The sequence below is a fragment of the Pimephales promelas genome, chromosome 13 (genome assembly GCF_988280905.1).
Source record: "Pimephales promelas chromosome 13, fPimPro1.hap1.1, whole genome shotgun sequence".
Lineage (NCBI taxonomy): Eukaryota > Metazoa > Chordata > Actinopteri > Cypriniformes > Leuciscidae > Pimephales > Pimephales promelas.
Genome location: NC_142781.1, coordinates 24,086,086 through 24,103,114, shown reverse-complemented (window position 1 = coordinate 24,103,114; position 17,029 = coordinate 24,086,086). Strand labels below are relative to the sequence as shown.

Genomic DNA, 17,029 nt, shown 5'->3' with positions numbered 1-17,029 from the left:
TGGAGAGGTTAAAGAGGAGACCCTTGTTTGAGGAGATGAAAGAGTGTCTACTTCTTAGCTGTACTGCTGTACAACAGAAGGCGTTGTTTCTCAAACACCCACAGAAACGCACTTCCGTTTCCACACTGTGGATTTCATCTGGCTCCCATGCGAATTTCATTGCAGATACATCTCAGATGCTGAGTCTGCTCTATTCCAAAATATAGTTTTTCACTGAATGTGCTACAAAAGTTTATTTTTGTCTGCATTGTTCCCTAAGCTTATGATTTACTAAATAACAGATGTTTTATGTAAGCAGCTCACTCTGACATTATTTTCTTCACAGGAGAATCCACTTTTGTTGACGACCACGGGCCTCCCACACCAAGGGTAAGTTGTTTTTTTTTTTTTTTTTTTGCATTATCAAACTCTTTTTCGCTCTCATTTCCTTTGAAATGTACTGTACAAAACATCCCTGTCTGCGTTTGTCCTGTTATTTTGGCCTTCCCAGACTAGAGGAAAACATTTCAAGACTTGACAGTGACACATACACATTTAACAACCCCATGAAATGGTTTGACTAATGCATTTCTATTTCCTGTGTTGATGTATTTCCTAATGAAAGAGGAAGTTTGAGTGGTATATATTGAATGTTTTTCTATTAATAGCCAGTTGCTATCAGTTTAAATCACAGCCTGGCAAAACCATTGCTGTTTAAGCTACCAATTTCTATACGCACTTGGGTCTTGCAGTATCAGTATTGGTCAGTTTCTCTAAAAGAAAAATATTTATTATTTTATCAAATAATAAATGGGGGGACGTGGAGGCATAAAGTCTGATAAAGTCCAGGGAGAAGCCCATAGAGAGTCATAAAGTTGATCCTGCTTCTAGCTCATGGACAGCCAATACTCACTTTCTCTTTCTCTGTGAGATTCGGAAGGGAATTATTCAGATTTCCCTTGGCACAGCTTCTAGATGACATACAGGTTACTCACGTGACTGGTTCAGTTTGAGCTTGCTCAGTAACGCCTGGCTATCAGCTTTTTTTCTCTTTTGAAATCAATGGCGTCGCTGTGTCCATTTCTTTTACTGTCTATGGTAATATCGTGCTATTGAGGCACTCAACATTATCGCAAGGGAAATTCCATAAACACGACAGCCCTAGCTGGCAGGGAAATTGTTAAGAAAGTAACATTTTCTGGGTCAACAAAAGGGCAAAACAAGCTGTTGAGAAAGTAAACTTAACACACACACACTCATGAAAACTAATCTTATCAGCATTTCCTGCGAAGAGGACAACTCTGATCGTAGACACCCAGATTAGAGACTGAAATGGAATGAGTGGAAAGAAAAAGCTTGATTTAAGAGGAGTGTCATTGTACGCACTCTGCAAAAGAGGTTAAGCTCAGTGAAAGTTTCAGCTGGGTTTGCTCAGAGGATGAACGATGGGTCCATTTCATAATAGTAGGGTTGAAGCCGCTGTGGTCTGTCATGGTTTTTATAGAGACTTGTTGAAAAAAGGAGTTATTATACGTGTTATAGCAGGACAGTTGTTTTAAGACAAGTCTCAAAGCACTTGTTACATGTTCGAGACTGAGTGAACTTGGTTCGATTTCCCTGTAGATGTCAAATGATTTATGTTTATGATTGTATGTTTAGTGTTCTAATCAGTGTTTTGTGGTCAAAAATAACTCCAGAGTGTAACACTCATTTCTCTGCGCTGATATTTTCCTTTTTGGTTTTCTCTGTTTTTTTTTTTTTTTTTTGTGTGTGTCTCTGATGAAATGGGTTCAAATGATTCAGAGACTTTGGAATGCTGGGATGATTCATTGATCGTATTGTGTCATGACACTCGCATATTTACAAATGAGTCCAGAAGAGAACAGGAGAATTTAATGATGCCGTTTTTCAAATGTAAATGGTACAAACTAAGTACGTTTTATTGTTTCTAACTAGAGGGATTGTTCTGTGATAAGAATGGACATTTCCTGTATTGAATATACACTCGAGAGGCCTCAATGCCTCTGTAAAATAAGTTTTTATTTACAGTTTATGCAATAACCTGCCCCCTGAGAGCAATAATATTTGTTAAAACATTCTGATAAATATTCCCCTAGCGACTTGTGTTTTTTGAGGGTTTAACAATGTCTATGGGAACGTTTTGTAGTAATAGTAGTTTTGTTTTTGCATCTTCACGATGACTCGCTTGGTTTATTCCTCAGTTGTAAGTCGCTTTGGATAAAAGCGTCTGCTAAATGACTAAATGTAAATGTTATCTTCCCTATACAATGGCAATTTGGTCTAGTTATATTTATATTTAATAATCCTATTAAGATACGATCGCAAGTAAAAGTGGATGAAGATAAGAATAATAAAGAGGAGACACAAGATTTTCTTCACTGGATTGTGGACTGATCAAAATGCTCATCTTCGACCTAAGCCACAAAGATGGACAAAGATGAGAGTGTGTGCATCAGCAGCTGTCCAAAGACAGAAACTGAAATAGAAAGAGACTCAAACATACATATTTAATTATAGTGGTCAAGCTTGATTTGCTTTAGAGACAACCTATATTTGCTTTGACCTGATTTGCTTGGCTAACAGAGCTGTACTCAGGGTTAGGAACTTCAGAATAGCATAGTAGCATACTACCCTTTACTATTTCTTCCACTGTTTTTTATTAATCCAGCCTTTATCAACTTTTAAAACAGATTGCCATAATCACAAGGGAATTTAAGCAATGTTAACCTAAAATAAAAAAAAATGTATATCTTACCATAGAGACCAGATGTGCACAAGAATGTGATTGAAATCACACACACACACACACTTGTGCTTTCTATATATAAATATAGTGTAGTATGTATAAAATTTTACAGCTCAGAGTTAAACAAATGATGACTTCCTGAATAAGAAAGTAAGGTAGGTAATAATGTTTTGTGTGGATCCGTCTAGTTTGGTAATGTCTTTGGTAGCTGAAACCCCCACAGTTACTAAAAGACTCAAAGCCAGCAATGATAACAACCAGTTTTAACACCTCACAGCTGTGGAAAACACTCAAACTCTGAACAGACGTTTACAGATCTAACAAGAACTCAACATACTTGCACACAAACATACTACAAAAATACTACAGTATGTTAGCTCCAGTCTCCACTAGAGTTTTCCAAATAATTCCCATCCACACTGAAACTTTGGAAGTCGCTAAGTTCAACTTACGGCGCATGCGTAAACCATCATTTTATTTAGCAAAATATTTCACAATTTACTGATGCGTCCTGGTCTCACTCACTCACCATTATATGTTTGGTCTAAAACGCAACTGTTTCTCATGTTTCTCCGCAGGACCACTAATGCGATTAAATTCTGTCATCTTTGCAGTATTGTGATATGAAGACAAGAGTGCGCAAAGTAACATATTTTAGCAACTGTCACGTGAAAGTGAATAACCCATAACAAGCACAATACCGACTAAATATGAATATCTATCGGTACAATGTAAGTCACATGACTAAACGTGCTTCATCGTTTTAAAAATACCTCAGTTTTCACAGTCCACACTACAATGTGAAAACGGTGTTTTCAATTATATCGAAAAAAGTTTTCAAAAAGCTTTGTTTTTATTAATAAAAGCACCGTCTTAGTGTGCTGAAGGCCAGAACAGAGAGAAAAAGGTCGAAACTAAAGTATTAGGCCTGCATGTGTTTGAGGAAAAACATAGTTAATGTAATATACTCCTGTGATGGCACAGCTGAATTTTCAGCATCATTACTCCAGTCTTCTGTGACATAATGTTTCAGAAATTATTATAATATGCTGATTTGGTGCTCAAGAAGATGTTCTTACTATCAATGTTGAAAACAGTTATGCTGCTTAATACTTTTCCGTATACTACTTGATTCAAAAGAACAGCATTTATTTGAAATAGAAACTTTTTAACAATGTAAATGTCTTTACTTTGACTTTTGATCAATGTAATGCGTATTTGTAAATAAAAGTATTAATTTCTTACACATTCAAAGTTTGGGGTCAGTAATATATTTTTTTTGTTTAAATATGGATCTATATACGTAGGCTTCTGAAACGGAACAATCTAAAAATAGCAGGATGCATCTATTTTGCATTAGAGTAGGAAGGACATATATAGAAGCGTGATGTATCTCAGAAGAAGAGTGAGACAGGACTAAATGTTGAGAGAGGGAGAGAAATGGAGGAAAACTGGATGGGGGAGAAATGGCAAGGCAGCTGGGCTCAGACAAGGCCTCTTATGTGTGTGCGAGGTGAAAAGAGGGCATTCTCTCTGAACTTGAACGCATTTGTTGTTTTGGGAGAGAGGGCAGTTCCACATTATGGAGTGTGAGACTGAGAGAGACCAAATAATAAAAGGCTTGAAGGAGTCCCGAGACTCCAGAGAGGAGGAGGGGTGTATGTACAGACTTGAATAAAAGTGAGCGTGACTATGTATGAATGTGTGACATGATTTTCAACTTCACTACAGCAAACACACAGACTGCTTTTGACATAAATGTTTGTTCTCTGGAGCGTTTCTCATATTACATACACAGAGGGGACAGAGCGTCTCTCCAAACCCAGTTCCATTTAGGATGCTGGCCTGCAGGAACATACGTAAAGTCGTCGTCTTCTTCCTAATAACTATGTATTTCAATGCCTGTGTCTCTAGGAGCTGCCATTCCCAAGCCAGGTGATCTACAACAGGGTTGGCAAGTGTGGAAGTCGGACAGTTGTCCTGCTGCTGAGGATTTTGGCAGAAAAGCACCAGTTTAACCTGGTGTCCTCTGACATCCATAACAAAACCAGACTCACAAAGCATGAGCAGGTCAGTGGATGGGTGAGTGTGTCTGAGGCAACTAATGTCTCCGAGAAGTTGTAAAGTACACTTATATAAAAAAACATACTGTGAAAACTTGCTGATGTGATTAAATAAAGGTGTTTGCCAAGGGAAATGCTCACTGAATGCCAGCGGCAATGAAACACATCCGAATGGCACTCATTGTGGAGAAAAACACACACTTTCTTCCTTTGCGGAGAGGAAAAGAAAATATTCTGTCATCCCATTTGGGTAGAGTCAAGCCACCACACCTCCACACAGCTAAACTCAACCTATGAAAAGCTCAAATAAATAAGCTGATTAAATAACACTCGTATGCGTTTGTTGAGTGGGGGAGTGAAATGAAAGTGACTAACATGAAAATGAAGACTATATCCTTGTATATCCCAGAGTACACTCATAATTCTGGACAGCATGGGACCTTTCAGAACCGTAGAATAAAATGTTTTTTTTTCTGAGTGATACATTATTCATAGGTTTTCAAATGTGTAAACTGGTTAGATGTACGGTAAATACTCAAAGCTAATAATAAATGTGTGTGTTTACAGGAGTAAGCTCAGAACACATACAGGTTTCTTTCCCATCAGAAAGACTAACTGTCCTAAACGGTGGTGTGTGTTCAGAAAGATGAGAGAGAGAATATGTTTTTTTTTGCCCCATTGGAACCAAACCAGTCTAGGCCTATTCTCTGGACTCTCTAGATAAGTAATTATTGAAGAGAAGTTGAAATTTTGATTGGCTGTAACAGGGTCATTTAGATAGTGGTCTGTATCAAAATACAGTCAAAAGCCAATAAATGCCAAAGGAAAAGTCGGAACTTCACAAAAATTGATGAGCATATGTGTCAGATCATGGTGAGGAAGCATGCCAAGTTTCATGGAAATTTGACCATAGGTGGCGCTTTAATCGTCAAAACGGTGTCTTCTTATTAGGGGTTCAAGCACGAAGTGCTGAAACCCTATTGTTTTTGTGCTGATTTTCATTATTATTAAGAGAGTTATTCAAAATATCTTTTTGTACATAGAATTAAAGACATCTGGACCCCAACGGTCTTTGAAATATCTTCTTTTGTGTTCTGTTTGAGACTGAGATTATTTATCGTGGAATTTTACATAAACAAATATCTATACCTGGTTGGTGAAACTACTGTAAGGTGTGAAGGTGTTGTATGATCCAGTGGGACAGCACTCTGTCTCCTGAACATAAAATACCAATCTTAACTCCATAAAATAATCTTGTTTTGATTTGTATCATTTTTACACAAGTGAAATTTAATAATCTGATAAACCATTGATCTTGCTTGGAGAATTAACCCCTCGGCTTCATCCATAATTAGTTAGCATTAGCATAACGTTCTTTGTGTGCATTAAGTGCATTTCCAGTCCTTGTTTTCTCTGTCTGTAAGCTGTGATTGTGGCTGATGACCTATTTGTAGCATTGGAGCATCTGCAGAGTCTCCTAACCAAATGTAAATTTCTCTGTGGGACAAGGGTCATAAAACTCTCATTTAGAGAAGAAAGTTTATTTGTGCATATAAAGGGAATGTTCAGTCTGAGCTTTCAATGAGACAAGTACAAATTAAACAATTAAACAATCATAATATGATCGTGTAGAACAAGGTTTTGTCATTAAAGGGGTATTTCATATTCAAACAAATATGAAAATTGTGAACACTCTGCTGTTAACCATCAGTGGTCATCTATTCCAGATACGTTTGTTTAAAGTTAATGTTCTTGTGCTTGACCTGAGAAGTTGCAGCTCAGCAACTAGATTAAAAGATACTTTGTTATGATTTTTTATTTATTTAGTTATATATTATTGTTATTTATGGAAGCTTGTTTCCGCCACTGAATAAAAAAATAAAATAAATAATTGCGACTTTTTATCTCACAATTCTGACTTTTTTTCTCACAATTGCGAGATAAAAAGTCCGAATTGCGTGATATAAAGTCGCAATTGCAAGTTATAAAGTCAGAATTGCGAGATATAAAGTCAGAATTGCGAGATATAAAGTCAGAATTGCGTGATATAAAGTCGCAATTGCGAGATAAAAAGTCAGAATTGCGAGATATAAAGTCGCAATTGCGAGATAAAAAGTCAGAATTGCGTGATATAAAGTCGCAATTGCGAGTTATAAAGTCAGAATTGCGTGATATAAAGTCGCAATTGCGAGTTATAAAGTCAGAATTGCATGATATAAAGTCAGAATTGTGAGATTTAAACTATTCTGATGGGGGAAAAAAAATTGGCCTAATAAGTCGCAATTGCGAGTTTATATCTCACAATTCTGAGAAAAGATGTCAGAATTTCGACATATAAACTCGCAATTATGTGTTATAAAGTCAGAATTGCGAGATGTAAACTCGCAATTGTGAGAAAAAAAGTCACACTTCTGTCTTTTTTTCTCAGAATTGCGACTTTATATCACACAATTCTGACTTTATATCTCGCAATTCTGACTTTATATCTCGCAATTCTGACTTTATAACACACAATTCTGACTTTATAACTCGCAATTGCGACTTTATATCACGCAATTCTGAGAAAAAAAGTCAGAATTGTGAGAAAAAAAGTCAGAATTGTAAGATAAAAAGTCACAATTCTTTATTATATTTTTTTATTCAATGGCGGAAACAAGCTTCCATAGTTATTAATCTTATTGTGCTGCTTAATATTTTTGTGGAAACTGTGATACTTTTTCCACCAAAATTCTTTAACTGTTAAAACATTTTAGAAAAAAAAGAAAAAAAAACTTTATAATTGACCTAAACTGTGTATTCGTAAGCAAAATAAAGCATCGTGTCACACTAATGTTTATTCTGGCATGTCATTATAATAAGACCTGTACATTTTTAATTAGCCTCGAAACACCAAACCGCAGACTGCTTACCCAGTGTCACACAACCTGAGGTGGTGTTACTTATGATGTGGTTCTATCAACACCTCGTATATCATTACTTTAGCTGTACATTGCATGGCCACGTCGGTGCCCATATAAGCGTTTACAGCACAGGAAATCTCATTAAGATGATGTCACTACCTCCAGGATGTTACAGAATGTGTGTTTTGGCTTTGATATGCCGCTTTTGATAAAAGATTAAAGCTTAAGTGGGGCACTTGTTACAGTGTGGTAAGCTGTTCGACGGAGATGTGGGGTATAAAGAGGTTTAGAGTTCGGTATGAAATCTCAATTCTGAGGGTGGTCTTTTCCAAGCCAGAAACTTCTGGAAGCTATTGTCGAGTGCTGCACTCTACACATACCGTCCTGGCACACCAGACCTGCATTACGCCATCCCGCCCCTCGTATGCCGATCTGTTATAGAGATTGTTAAGTCTCCTTATGCCTGTATAGGTATGTTTGTAGAGACTGTAACATGCATTTAGAGACACATCAGAGCTGACTGGGGCCCCAGCTGGCCCTCATTAGGAAACATTAAGGTAATGAGAAGTCAGCTTCTTTCCACTGCACCACATACCATCCACGCGAAGAATGTTTTTTTGTGTGTGTGTGTGTTTAAGTTTGTTTTTCTGTCCCGGTGGGGAATTCAACCTAAATGCACACCGCCTCATGTGAACTTGTCACCGTGGGGACCTAAATTTATGTCCTCATGAATCAAACTGAATGAGTTTTTTTTTTTTTTTTTTGTAAAAATGCAGAAAGTTTTCTGGGATGGGTAGATTTAGGGGTTTTGACTGTAAAAACTGTATGTTTATGGAGAGTCCCCATAAAGATGTGTGTGTGTGTGTGTGATTCTGAAATTCACTTTGAAACTACTTGCAAATCGTTTATGATTTATTTTTTTAAATAGATCCAACGCTGTGGCTGAAAAAATATTGTTTTCTAGCCACTGAAGACAGCAGTTTTAATTAATTATAGTTAATTTGGTATATACCCTGTAATTCATTTGTTTGTAAGCGTTTTATTTATTTGTGTGTGACAGATTTTTCCCTAAACCTAACTACGTACTTGGGTCTCCTCTATAATCGACGTCCCCCTTCAGCGAGTCTACAGTCGACTTCTTTAGCGGAGTCTAATCCTACTCTAACTTGCTAACAGACAGACTTCAGCAAATGTCCTCTAAATGCTTTAATCACGGCCGGATGGGAGTTCTAGACATTTTCCCTGAAAACTTTCCCTTAGAAGAAGCATTTTTATAGAAGAAGTTTTTATAGAATAGGGGTATGGCAACAATGTCATGATGCATTACATAATTTTACCTACAATTTGATTGGTTCTTCATATGCAAACCCTTCTGTTACCAGGTACTTCATGATCACAAGTTATTTTCCATTTTTGTTATTTATACACTCCCACAACCAAAGTCAAAGTATGGCAACACAACATACAACAAAAACACAGAACAGTATGTAGTTTAGTACATTGTGTTTCAGAGTGTTACAATTGATAGCCTGTTAGGCCTAAAAGGTTAGATGGTTCATTTAAAATACAGTTTACTGTTTTATTAATGAAAAAAAAAATCACAACAGGAAGTATATACTTATGTCGTGCAGCCGATGCTTCTAGTGGATAAAATATTGTAAAAAAAAAAGTGCTCTGCGATTGTAACTTGTTGCACCCACACTATTATTTTGATTTATCATAATTGTCAGTGTTGTTGAATGAAGAGATGCTCATGAACAGTTATGTAACATGCATTTTGATCTCAGTTTATTTGTGTTGATTTTTTGCCAGGTGGATTTGATGAGAAACATTAGCACTATTCCACAGCCTTTTCTTTACACCAGGCATGTTCACTTTCTCAATTTCACAAGGTAAGCAAATCAGAAATTATTTATCTGAATGTATCTGATCTGACCTGGTCCAAGATAAAGATATTAAATTAGTAATGGATTCAGTGTTCATTCTCTTTGTTTCTTTCTCAGGTTTAGGATAGAACAGCCTGTCTATATAAACATCATCAGGGATCCCATTAACCGTTTCCTCTCCAATTACTTTTTTCGTCGTTTTGGGGACTGGAGAGGAGAGCAGAATCACTTGATCCGCACACCCCAGATGAAAGATGACGAGAGATATTTGGTAAGAGACTCTTTCTAAATTCTTCTTCCTAAATTCTTCTTCCTAATTTTCATATAAATTATATTGCCCCAAATATATATATATATTTTTAAAGTTAGAGCAAGGATACAAGAGCATGCTTGAGATGTAATGTGTGAGGAAAATGTTACAGGTTGTAAAAAGTACAAAATTATTTAATTGTGTTTAGGTTACATTGTCGCTTCAGTCATAAAAACTTGCTATAATGGCGAATTCGGGGACTAATATACTGTAGGCTGAGGCCACGCCCCCTGACAGGCTCTGACGTGTAATGATGTAGAGTGATCTCGAGTGAGACGTCTGCGCCATTGGATGTGTAGTTGCTGCAGCACAGCCTATGAGTGAGCCAGACCCTCAATGGGCCAGCTGCAAATGTGTTTTACATATAGGTGTCAGTAAATCAAGAAAAAGGAGTTTTCCCTCTGCGTATAGCTATGCAATACTTCATTCCCTAACTCGGGGAACTGAGGTTACTTGAGTAACCAAGTAGATTAGTGTACTGCAACATATTAAGACTTGTAATTTACCTATTCAAACTGATGTACTTATGTACACAAGTTTACATAGAAAATAGCAGCGGACTCTATTTCCCCTTGGGAATGTATTTGTTGCACAATGAGTGTTTGTGAGAGTGGGTGCAAGAGTCTGGCTGTATGTTTGGAAATTAGCTCAGACAATGTGAGCAGAATGTTCAGGAATTGATTAGTCATACTTTCTTTTTCAGTCAATTGCGTCGCTAAATGCTCTAACCACTGATTTGGAAAAAAAACTACATAAATGACGAAACTCAAGACAATCATATGAAAACTTGGCATCGCTCAAAGAATTACTTCAGTCGACTAAGGATTGTGACAGAATTATGGCTCATATCTGTTTTTCATAAAACATAAATGGCCAGTTTCCCAGACACGCATTAATCTGGAATATTAACTGGGACCTTTTCTTCATCAAGTTACTAGTCAATTCAGTCCAGGCCGCTTTCTCTGTTAATTTATGCTATACCCGGTGAAATGAGATTAATCTATGAATATTTCTTCTGAGTAGGGGTCAAGATCTGGCAGGTTAGCATGGTTCAGTTAGTAGGTTCAGATCACAATGTATGAAACAAGATAACACCAAGACAGACCAACACATTAACAACTAGGTAAAAGGCAACTTATTTTATTTGAATGTTTTTTTGTAATGTCACACTGAAGTCTTACAATCTTACAATCACATGAATAAATTAGTTTTTAAAATATATACAAATAGAGCATTTTTTTATATTTTAAATTTCAATTGTGATTAAAATTTTACCATGTATTTATTTTTCATAACTAAATGCAGTCTTGGTGAGACATCTTAATTAAAAACCATTAAAACATCATACCAACCCCAAACTTTTGAACAATGGTGTATTTACTATAGTACCAATTATGGTCATTAGTGAAATTAAGGTTATTGACTTTCAAAAAGGGAATATTATGATAAAACCATAAAAATAGCATAAAATGCAAGCCCTAAAAATACAATGCATTAAAATACAAGCATGGTTAATACAATGAATATTTTTTCAACAAGCATTTTTATTTCAAAATCATTTGCCATTATTTTACTTCCATACAAGAGTAAAGATGACAATTCATTTAATTTTTTTTTTTTTTTTAATTTTTAAAAAGTTTTTTTTTTATTTTTTTATTTGCTTTATAGTTTAAAAATGTTGCTAACTCACTTTGAATAATATTAACTCCATATCACACTACATTTTTAAAAAATAATTAACAAATATCTTCCACAACTAACCATTTTAATTCAATTGTTTAGATGATTTATAATCTTAAACGAGCACATGTGACAGACAGTAGCAGTTCTGTTACGGTAGGAATTGAACTTATCTTAGCTAATGAGAGACTACAATATATATACTGTATAATAATCAAACCTTCACCATAAGGGACTTAACCTCTTCTTAAGATCGTCTCTCCTCCTGGAGGCCTGGTTAACCACATCTCTGTTTTTATAGTTTAGGATTACGGTGGCTTGTGATCTATCTCACACTAAACATATCTGTTTACTTGATTTATGTGTCTGTACTAGCTGGGCACTTTGTCAAGAATGAGCATTCAGACGGTATGCTATTGAAGTTTCTTTTTTTATCTTTCCTTTTAAATTTAGTTTAATTGTAATAATCTATGACGTACTTGGGAATTTCCCCATAATCTGAATAGGACTATTTCACTTGCTGTGACTGGAATTTTACAAGCTGGTTTCCTTTTAACAATTATGTAATGGCAAAGCTGAAAAGGATTTTTTGATCAGAAAGTTCAAAACAGTATTTATTTGAAATAGAAATCTTTGGTAAAAATGTAAATGTCTTTACTGTCACTTTTGATCAAAATTCAATGTACTTGCGCCAGTGCCAAACTCAGTTGTTCTGTAAGGTCATTACTCACAAAAAAAAAAAAAAAGTTTTTGTGTGAGGTATGCTGGCAGACCTTCAAAGCTGTAGTACTGCCCATGTTTACTAATCACTAAAAAATATTAAAGCTGAAAAGAGTGTGTGTGTGTGTATTTCTCTGGCAGATTGACTTCTTGTCTCCTATTATTACTGATCATCTCGTCTAATCTCTGCTTTGCTCAAATACAGCCAAGCATTATGAATACAGTAACCAGTATTTGAAGAGTTTGGTTCCAAAACGCTATAAATCCATTTTGATGAATTTGAGTAAAACTGTGTTTTCTTTAGCAAGAAAATGGGAAGATGAAAACCACTATTTTCGGTTTCAAATTTTCACATAGCATTTGTAGGTTATAATAACAATAAAAAATGAAATCCAGGTTTTGATTTCCAAAGATTTATTATAAAAACAGATCGTTTTTTCCCCAAAATGCAATAAATCCAATAATTTATTTTTTTTCAAAATGCAACTAATCAAAATAAAATTTTATAGACATTGAATTTCTTGTGCATACTATAAATCCATTGCTTTAATATAACAATATTCGGTAACACTTTAAGGGTTCATGTCATGAATTATCATGAATTCATGGATAAATGAATTATGCATTAATTCATATTAATATCATCAGGAACTATCAACGTTTTTTTTTTTTTTAACAGTTCAATGTTTTTCATTCATGACTTCATGGATGAACAAAACCTAAATTAAAACATTAACTAAGACGAGCACATCATCATGAATTATGATTTATTAAGCATGATCTAACGTTATGCATATCGCTGTTGTCAACCTTGGGACGTCGCCGCTGAACTTTTTTGACGGCGATCAGCTGTAAACTGATCAAACTGATGGCAGGTTCACCAATGCTGTCAAAATTATTCATTTTTTTGTTTGTTTGTTGATCGAAAGGACAAAATAGAGAAAACCTAGGAAGCCGGGTTAGTTAAAGCGCTGCCGTTACTGTTTACATTGCGTGGAATGGTGCGTTGTGATTGGTTTAGCGGATATGTGGCATTTTGCAGAAAAGGGAGACTGGCGTTTGTCGCGGTTTGGAAAGAAAGGGAGAAAACATTACATAATAACACGGCGGATATCCCATTTTACGTAAAATTAAACATTGTTTTGTATCTGGTCGGTATTGAAAAGTCCGATTTTTGCAGTAACTTATTTTTTTTTTAAATGGCGTTTATCGCGTTTTGAAACCAAACTGTTCATTTATTATTTGCTTTTTAAAAATGTATTTAAATGTCTTATTTGCCGAAAAATGCTTTCTTCCGTGTGAGGCAGAAGTATGTTGCATGGTAACGTCCATCTGGAGGTAGTTTAGGGGTAAATGGCTGTGTTCCTAGGTGCTTAGTGAAATGGCCACCTTGGGACTGAATCAAGAACATAAGGCCAAATAAGTGTGTCACCTGAGCTGAAGTGGGTCCTTCTAGAGAGAAACACTGACTGGTTTTACTGCTCTGGTTGTTTGCCAGAAGCACACTAGACATTTGCTGTAACTTTTTATATGTAATTTCATAAGTTCAAACAGACCTTTTTTTTTTTTTTTTAATATACTTTTTTTTTTTTTCTCCACTCCACCAAGCATCTTTCTCCTCATTGAATTGTTTGTTTTAAATGTCTGGCTCAGCTTTAAGGCACCATTATCTCTTCAGGGCTTGAGGATGTTGTTCTGTAAGTTGCTGTGTAATTGGTGATCTGTTAGAGGATGACATTTCTGTTCCTTTTGTTCTCAGCAGACATTTACCCTTTTGACCATCTGGCTTTTTGTACTTAAATACTCTTATAAACCAAAAAGTCAACAGAAGTCCAAATGGGACATTTACTTGTTTTTGTTTTTTTTTCAGCAATAGCATCTCTGTGTTCAAAGTGCATATCCATCAGAGTTGTATGTGTTTCCATTGGGAGTGAGTGGAGATGCGGATGAAAGGACATTGATGCGCTCTTGGCTTTTAGACTCTATTCAGATACAGACAGAGTGAGTATTGTTAAAGGAACTGGCCCTCCTGGAGCTCCACTGCTTTGAAGGAATCGCCAGTGCATCAGCTTGATATTGTCAACAAATGAACACGTTTAGAGAGCAGTGAAAGAAAGATGAACACAACAATCTGGTTTTTGTTTGTTTTTTAGCTTTAGTTCACAATCAGTGTATTAAGTTTTAAGCAAACATTTGACTAGACAAAGGCTATCTTGTCATGATATATATTGGTAGAAGCAATGAATAAATTACAGTAAGTATGAACATCGATGCTTGGATTGCACCAATGTTCATGATTACCGTAATTTCTTCATTGCTTATACCTACCGGTATGTATATCATGACAAGATATCAAGCCTTTGTCTAGTCAAATGTTTGGACACATTTGACTATCTTTGTTTATCATAATCATAAAAAGCCTTTAAAGGAGTAGTTCACTTTTAAAAAACTTTTGCTGATAATTTACTCACACCCATGTCATCCAAGATATCCATGTCATTTTTTTTCTTCAGTTGAAAAGAAATTAAGGTTTTTGATGAAAACATTCCAGGATTTTTTTTTTTTTTTACATGTAATGCATTTCAATGGGAACCAAACGGTTCAAGGTCCAAAAGACAATTTCAGTGCAAACTGCAAACTGTTCAAAGGGCTTTAAATGATTTCAGACGATGAATTAGGGTCTTATCAAGCGAAGTTTTATAAGCTCAAATGTGATGCGTGTTCGTGACTCTCATCAAACAGTTATCTAAATGAATGACTCTTTTCCCGAGTCAACTCGTTCTTTTAGTTCGTTGAATGAACCAAATGACACAAAAAAAGATTTGTTCATTTTGATAAAAGAGTTCAAACAGGAGAGTCACGAATATGTATCACAGAACAGAGCAAGGCGACCATTTGACCTTATAAAACTTAAACTTTTTTGTTATTTTTTTTTTAAATGAGTGATCATTTCGCTTGATGATATTCATCTTCTGGAATCGTTTAAAGCTCTTTGAACAGTTTGCAGTTTTCTTTCCAGAAACTCTGGAAGTAAAATCAGCTTAAAAATTTGAAATAAATAAATAAATTTGGGAGGGGGGCCGTTAAAAAAAGCCAGCTGATTGGTATTTAAAAACTGAAAGTTAAAACTATCTTAAAAACGAGCACAATAAGTCTCATAAGTCTGAAGTCTCAAAAAAAATAAGTCTACAGTTTAATTACATAAATCACCCACCATTTTGAGGAGTCAAACAAAACCAGAGAAACTAACAGAAACATTAATATTCGAAAGTAACTGATAATTAAAAAACCTTCATACTTTTAATGGTCAGGATATGGAGATAATCCTAAAGCAAATTTCTAAAATATTCCAGACTAAACAACATGTATTGCAAACGAGTTTCACCTTTAGGGGACCTTTTAATTTCCTGAATTAGGGCTTAATAAATAAAGGCGGATAAATAATGTTCACATATCGACTCATACTTGGCATGTGTAAAGGCCATTGTACGGTGAAAGATTAACGCTGAAGTATGTTTTTCTACCTGCCAGCATGAGGGCCCTTCTCTTTTAGACCCACAGCTTGCATGTGATTCCCCCACCTGGGGCTCGTGAAAGGGAAGGAGTCCGTGGCGTCTGGAGGCTTGTGGCCATGTGGTCTTTACTTAACCTCTCTCGTGCACGAGTTAGAGACGAGGCTGTTAACTTGACAAATTGTCCTCTTTTCCAAGAAACAACTTCTTTTCAGCATGTAATATGTTCTCACGTAGTATCATCATTATAGCAACACTGGCTGCATTGTTGTTTGGAGGAAAACTTCATATCGTCTTCTCCCCTGTTATTCCATATAATCGTTTTATTCTTGTCCATATTGTTCTCTGAGGACTTCACGTATTGTAGTCTTGATAATTAAACAAGGGAGAGGGAGAATTGCCATGTTTTTATCTCAGGTTTCTTTTTGCTAGATAAAAATGGAAATAAAATACATTGGTTTCATAGACCTCTCCTCTTGTGTGTTGTGCATGTGAGTATCCATGGATTACATATTTTCCCATTTAATGTTCCCAATGTTGATTTATAGCTTTGGGATCAAATAAAGTGATAAAATATCATCACAGATGAGTGATTGTGTTTTGGATGTACCGTCAGTGGTGTCTCATAGCTTTCAGAAGACTGTTTCGTTGCAATGTTAAGTGGTGCCCCCTTGTGTTCACTAGAACTGATTGGTGCTACGTTGGATGGGGCTGCTACAGTACTAAAGCATATAGTCCAGTGAAAATGAGCATGTCTATCATTTATAAGCACATTTCATATTTTTTGTTCAATGTGCTGCTTTCTTTTTGGCTGTTGCTCTGTCAGTCTGACTTATTTCCCCATGTCTCCACTGCAGGACATTAACGTTTGCATCATGGAGAACTACCCGGAGTGCTCCAACCCACGCCTCTTTTACATTGTTCCATACTTTTGTGGACAACACCCTCAGTGCAGGTAATTATGACCCTCATTTGGGTATTAGCGTTGAGTGTTTTATAATTAATTTATATGTGCATGTGTATCGCTATATGTAAAGATTATCGAGTTAAAATCGATGTTTTGAAATCATGCAGATTTTATTACTACCCTGCAATTTCACTCACCTGCTAGTTGTTCAAAACCTGCATGATTTTCTTTCTTCTGCAATCTGCAAAACACACACACACAAAAAAAGATATTTTAAAGAATGTTGGTGGTAACCAAACAGTTTC

General features: G+C 35.7%; 1 protein-coding gene across 2 annotated transcripts in view; it reads left to right on the top strand.

Annotated features, from left to right (window-relative positions):
- The window catches only part of usta (uronyl 2-sulfotransferase a), a 52,222-nt gene that overhangs the window by 31,950 nt on the left and 3,243 nt on the right, over window positions 1–17,029 (top strand). The window contains exons 2-6 of one of the 2 annotated variants that reach the window (XM_039693459.2): window positions 326–369; window positions 4,661–4,828; window positions 9,522–9,601; window positions 9,713–9,866; window positions 16,675–16,772. In XM_039693459.2, the coding sequence (XP_039549393.2) occupies window positions 326–369; window positions 4,661–4,828; window positions 9,522–9,601; window positions 9,713–9,866; window positions 16,675–16,772 (544 nt within the window). The remainder of the gene's footprint in view (window positions 1–325; window positions 370–4,660; window positions 4,829–9,521; window positions 9,602–9,712; window positions 9,867–16,674; window positions 16,773–17,029) is intronic. The other variant, XM_039693460.2, reaches the window with a different exon arrangement.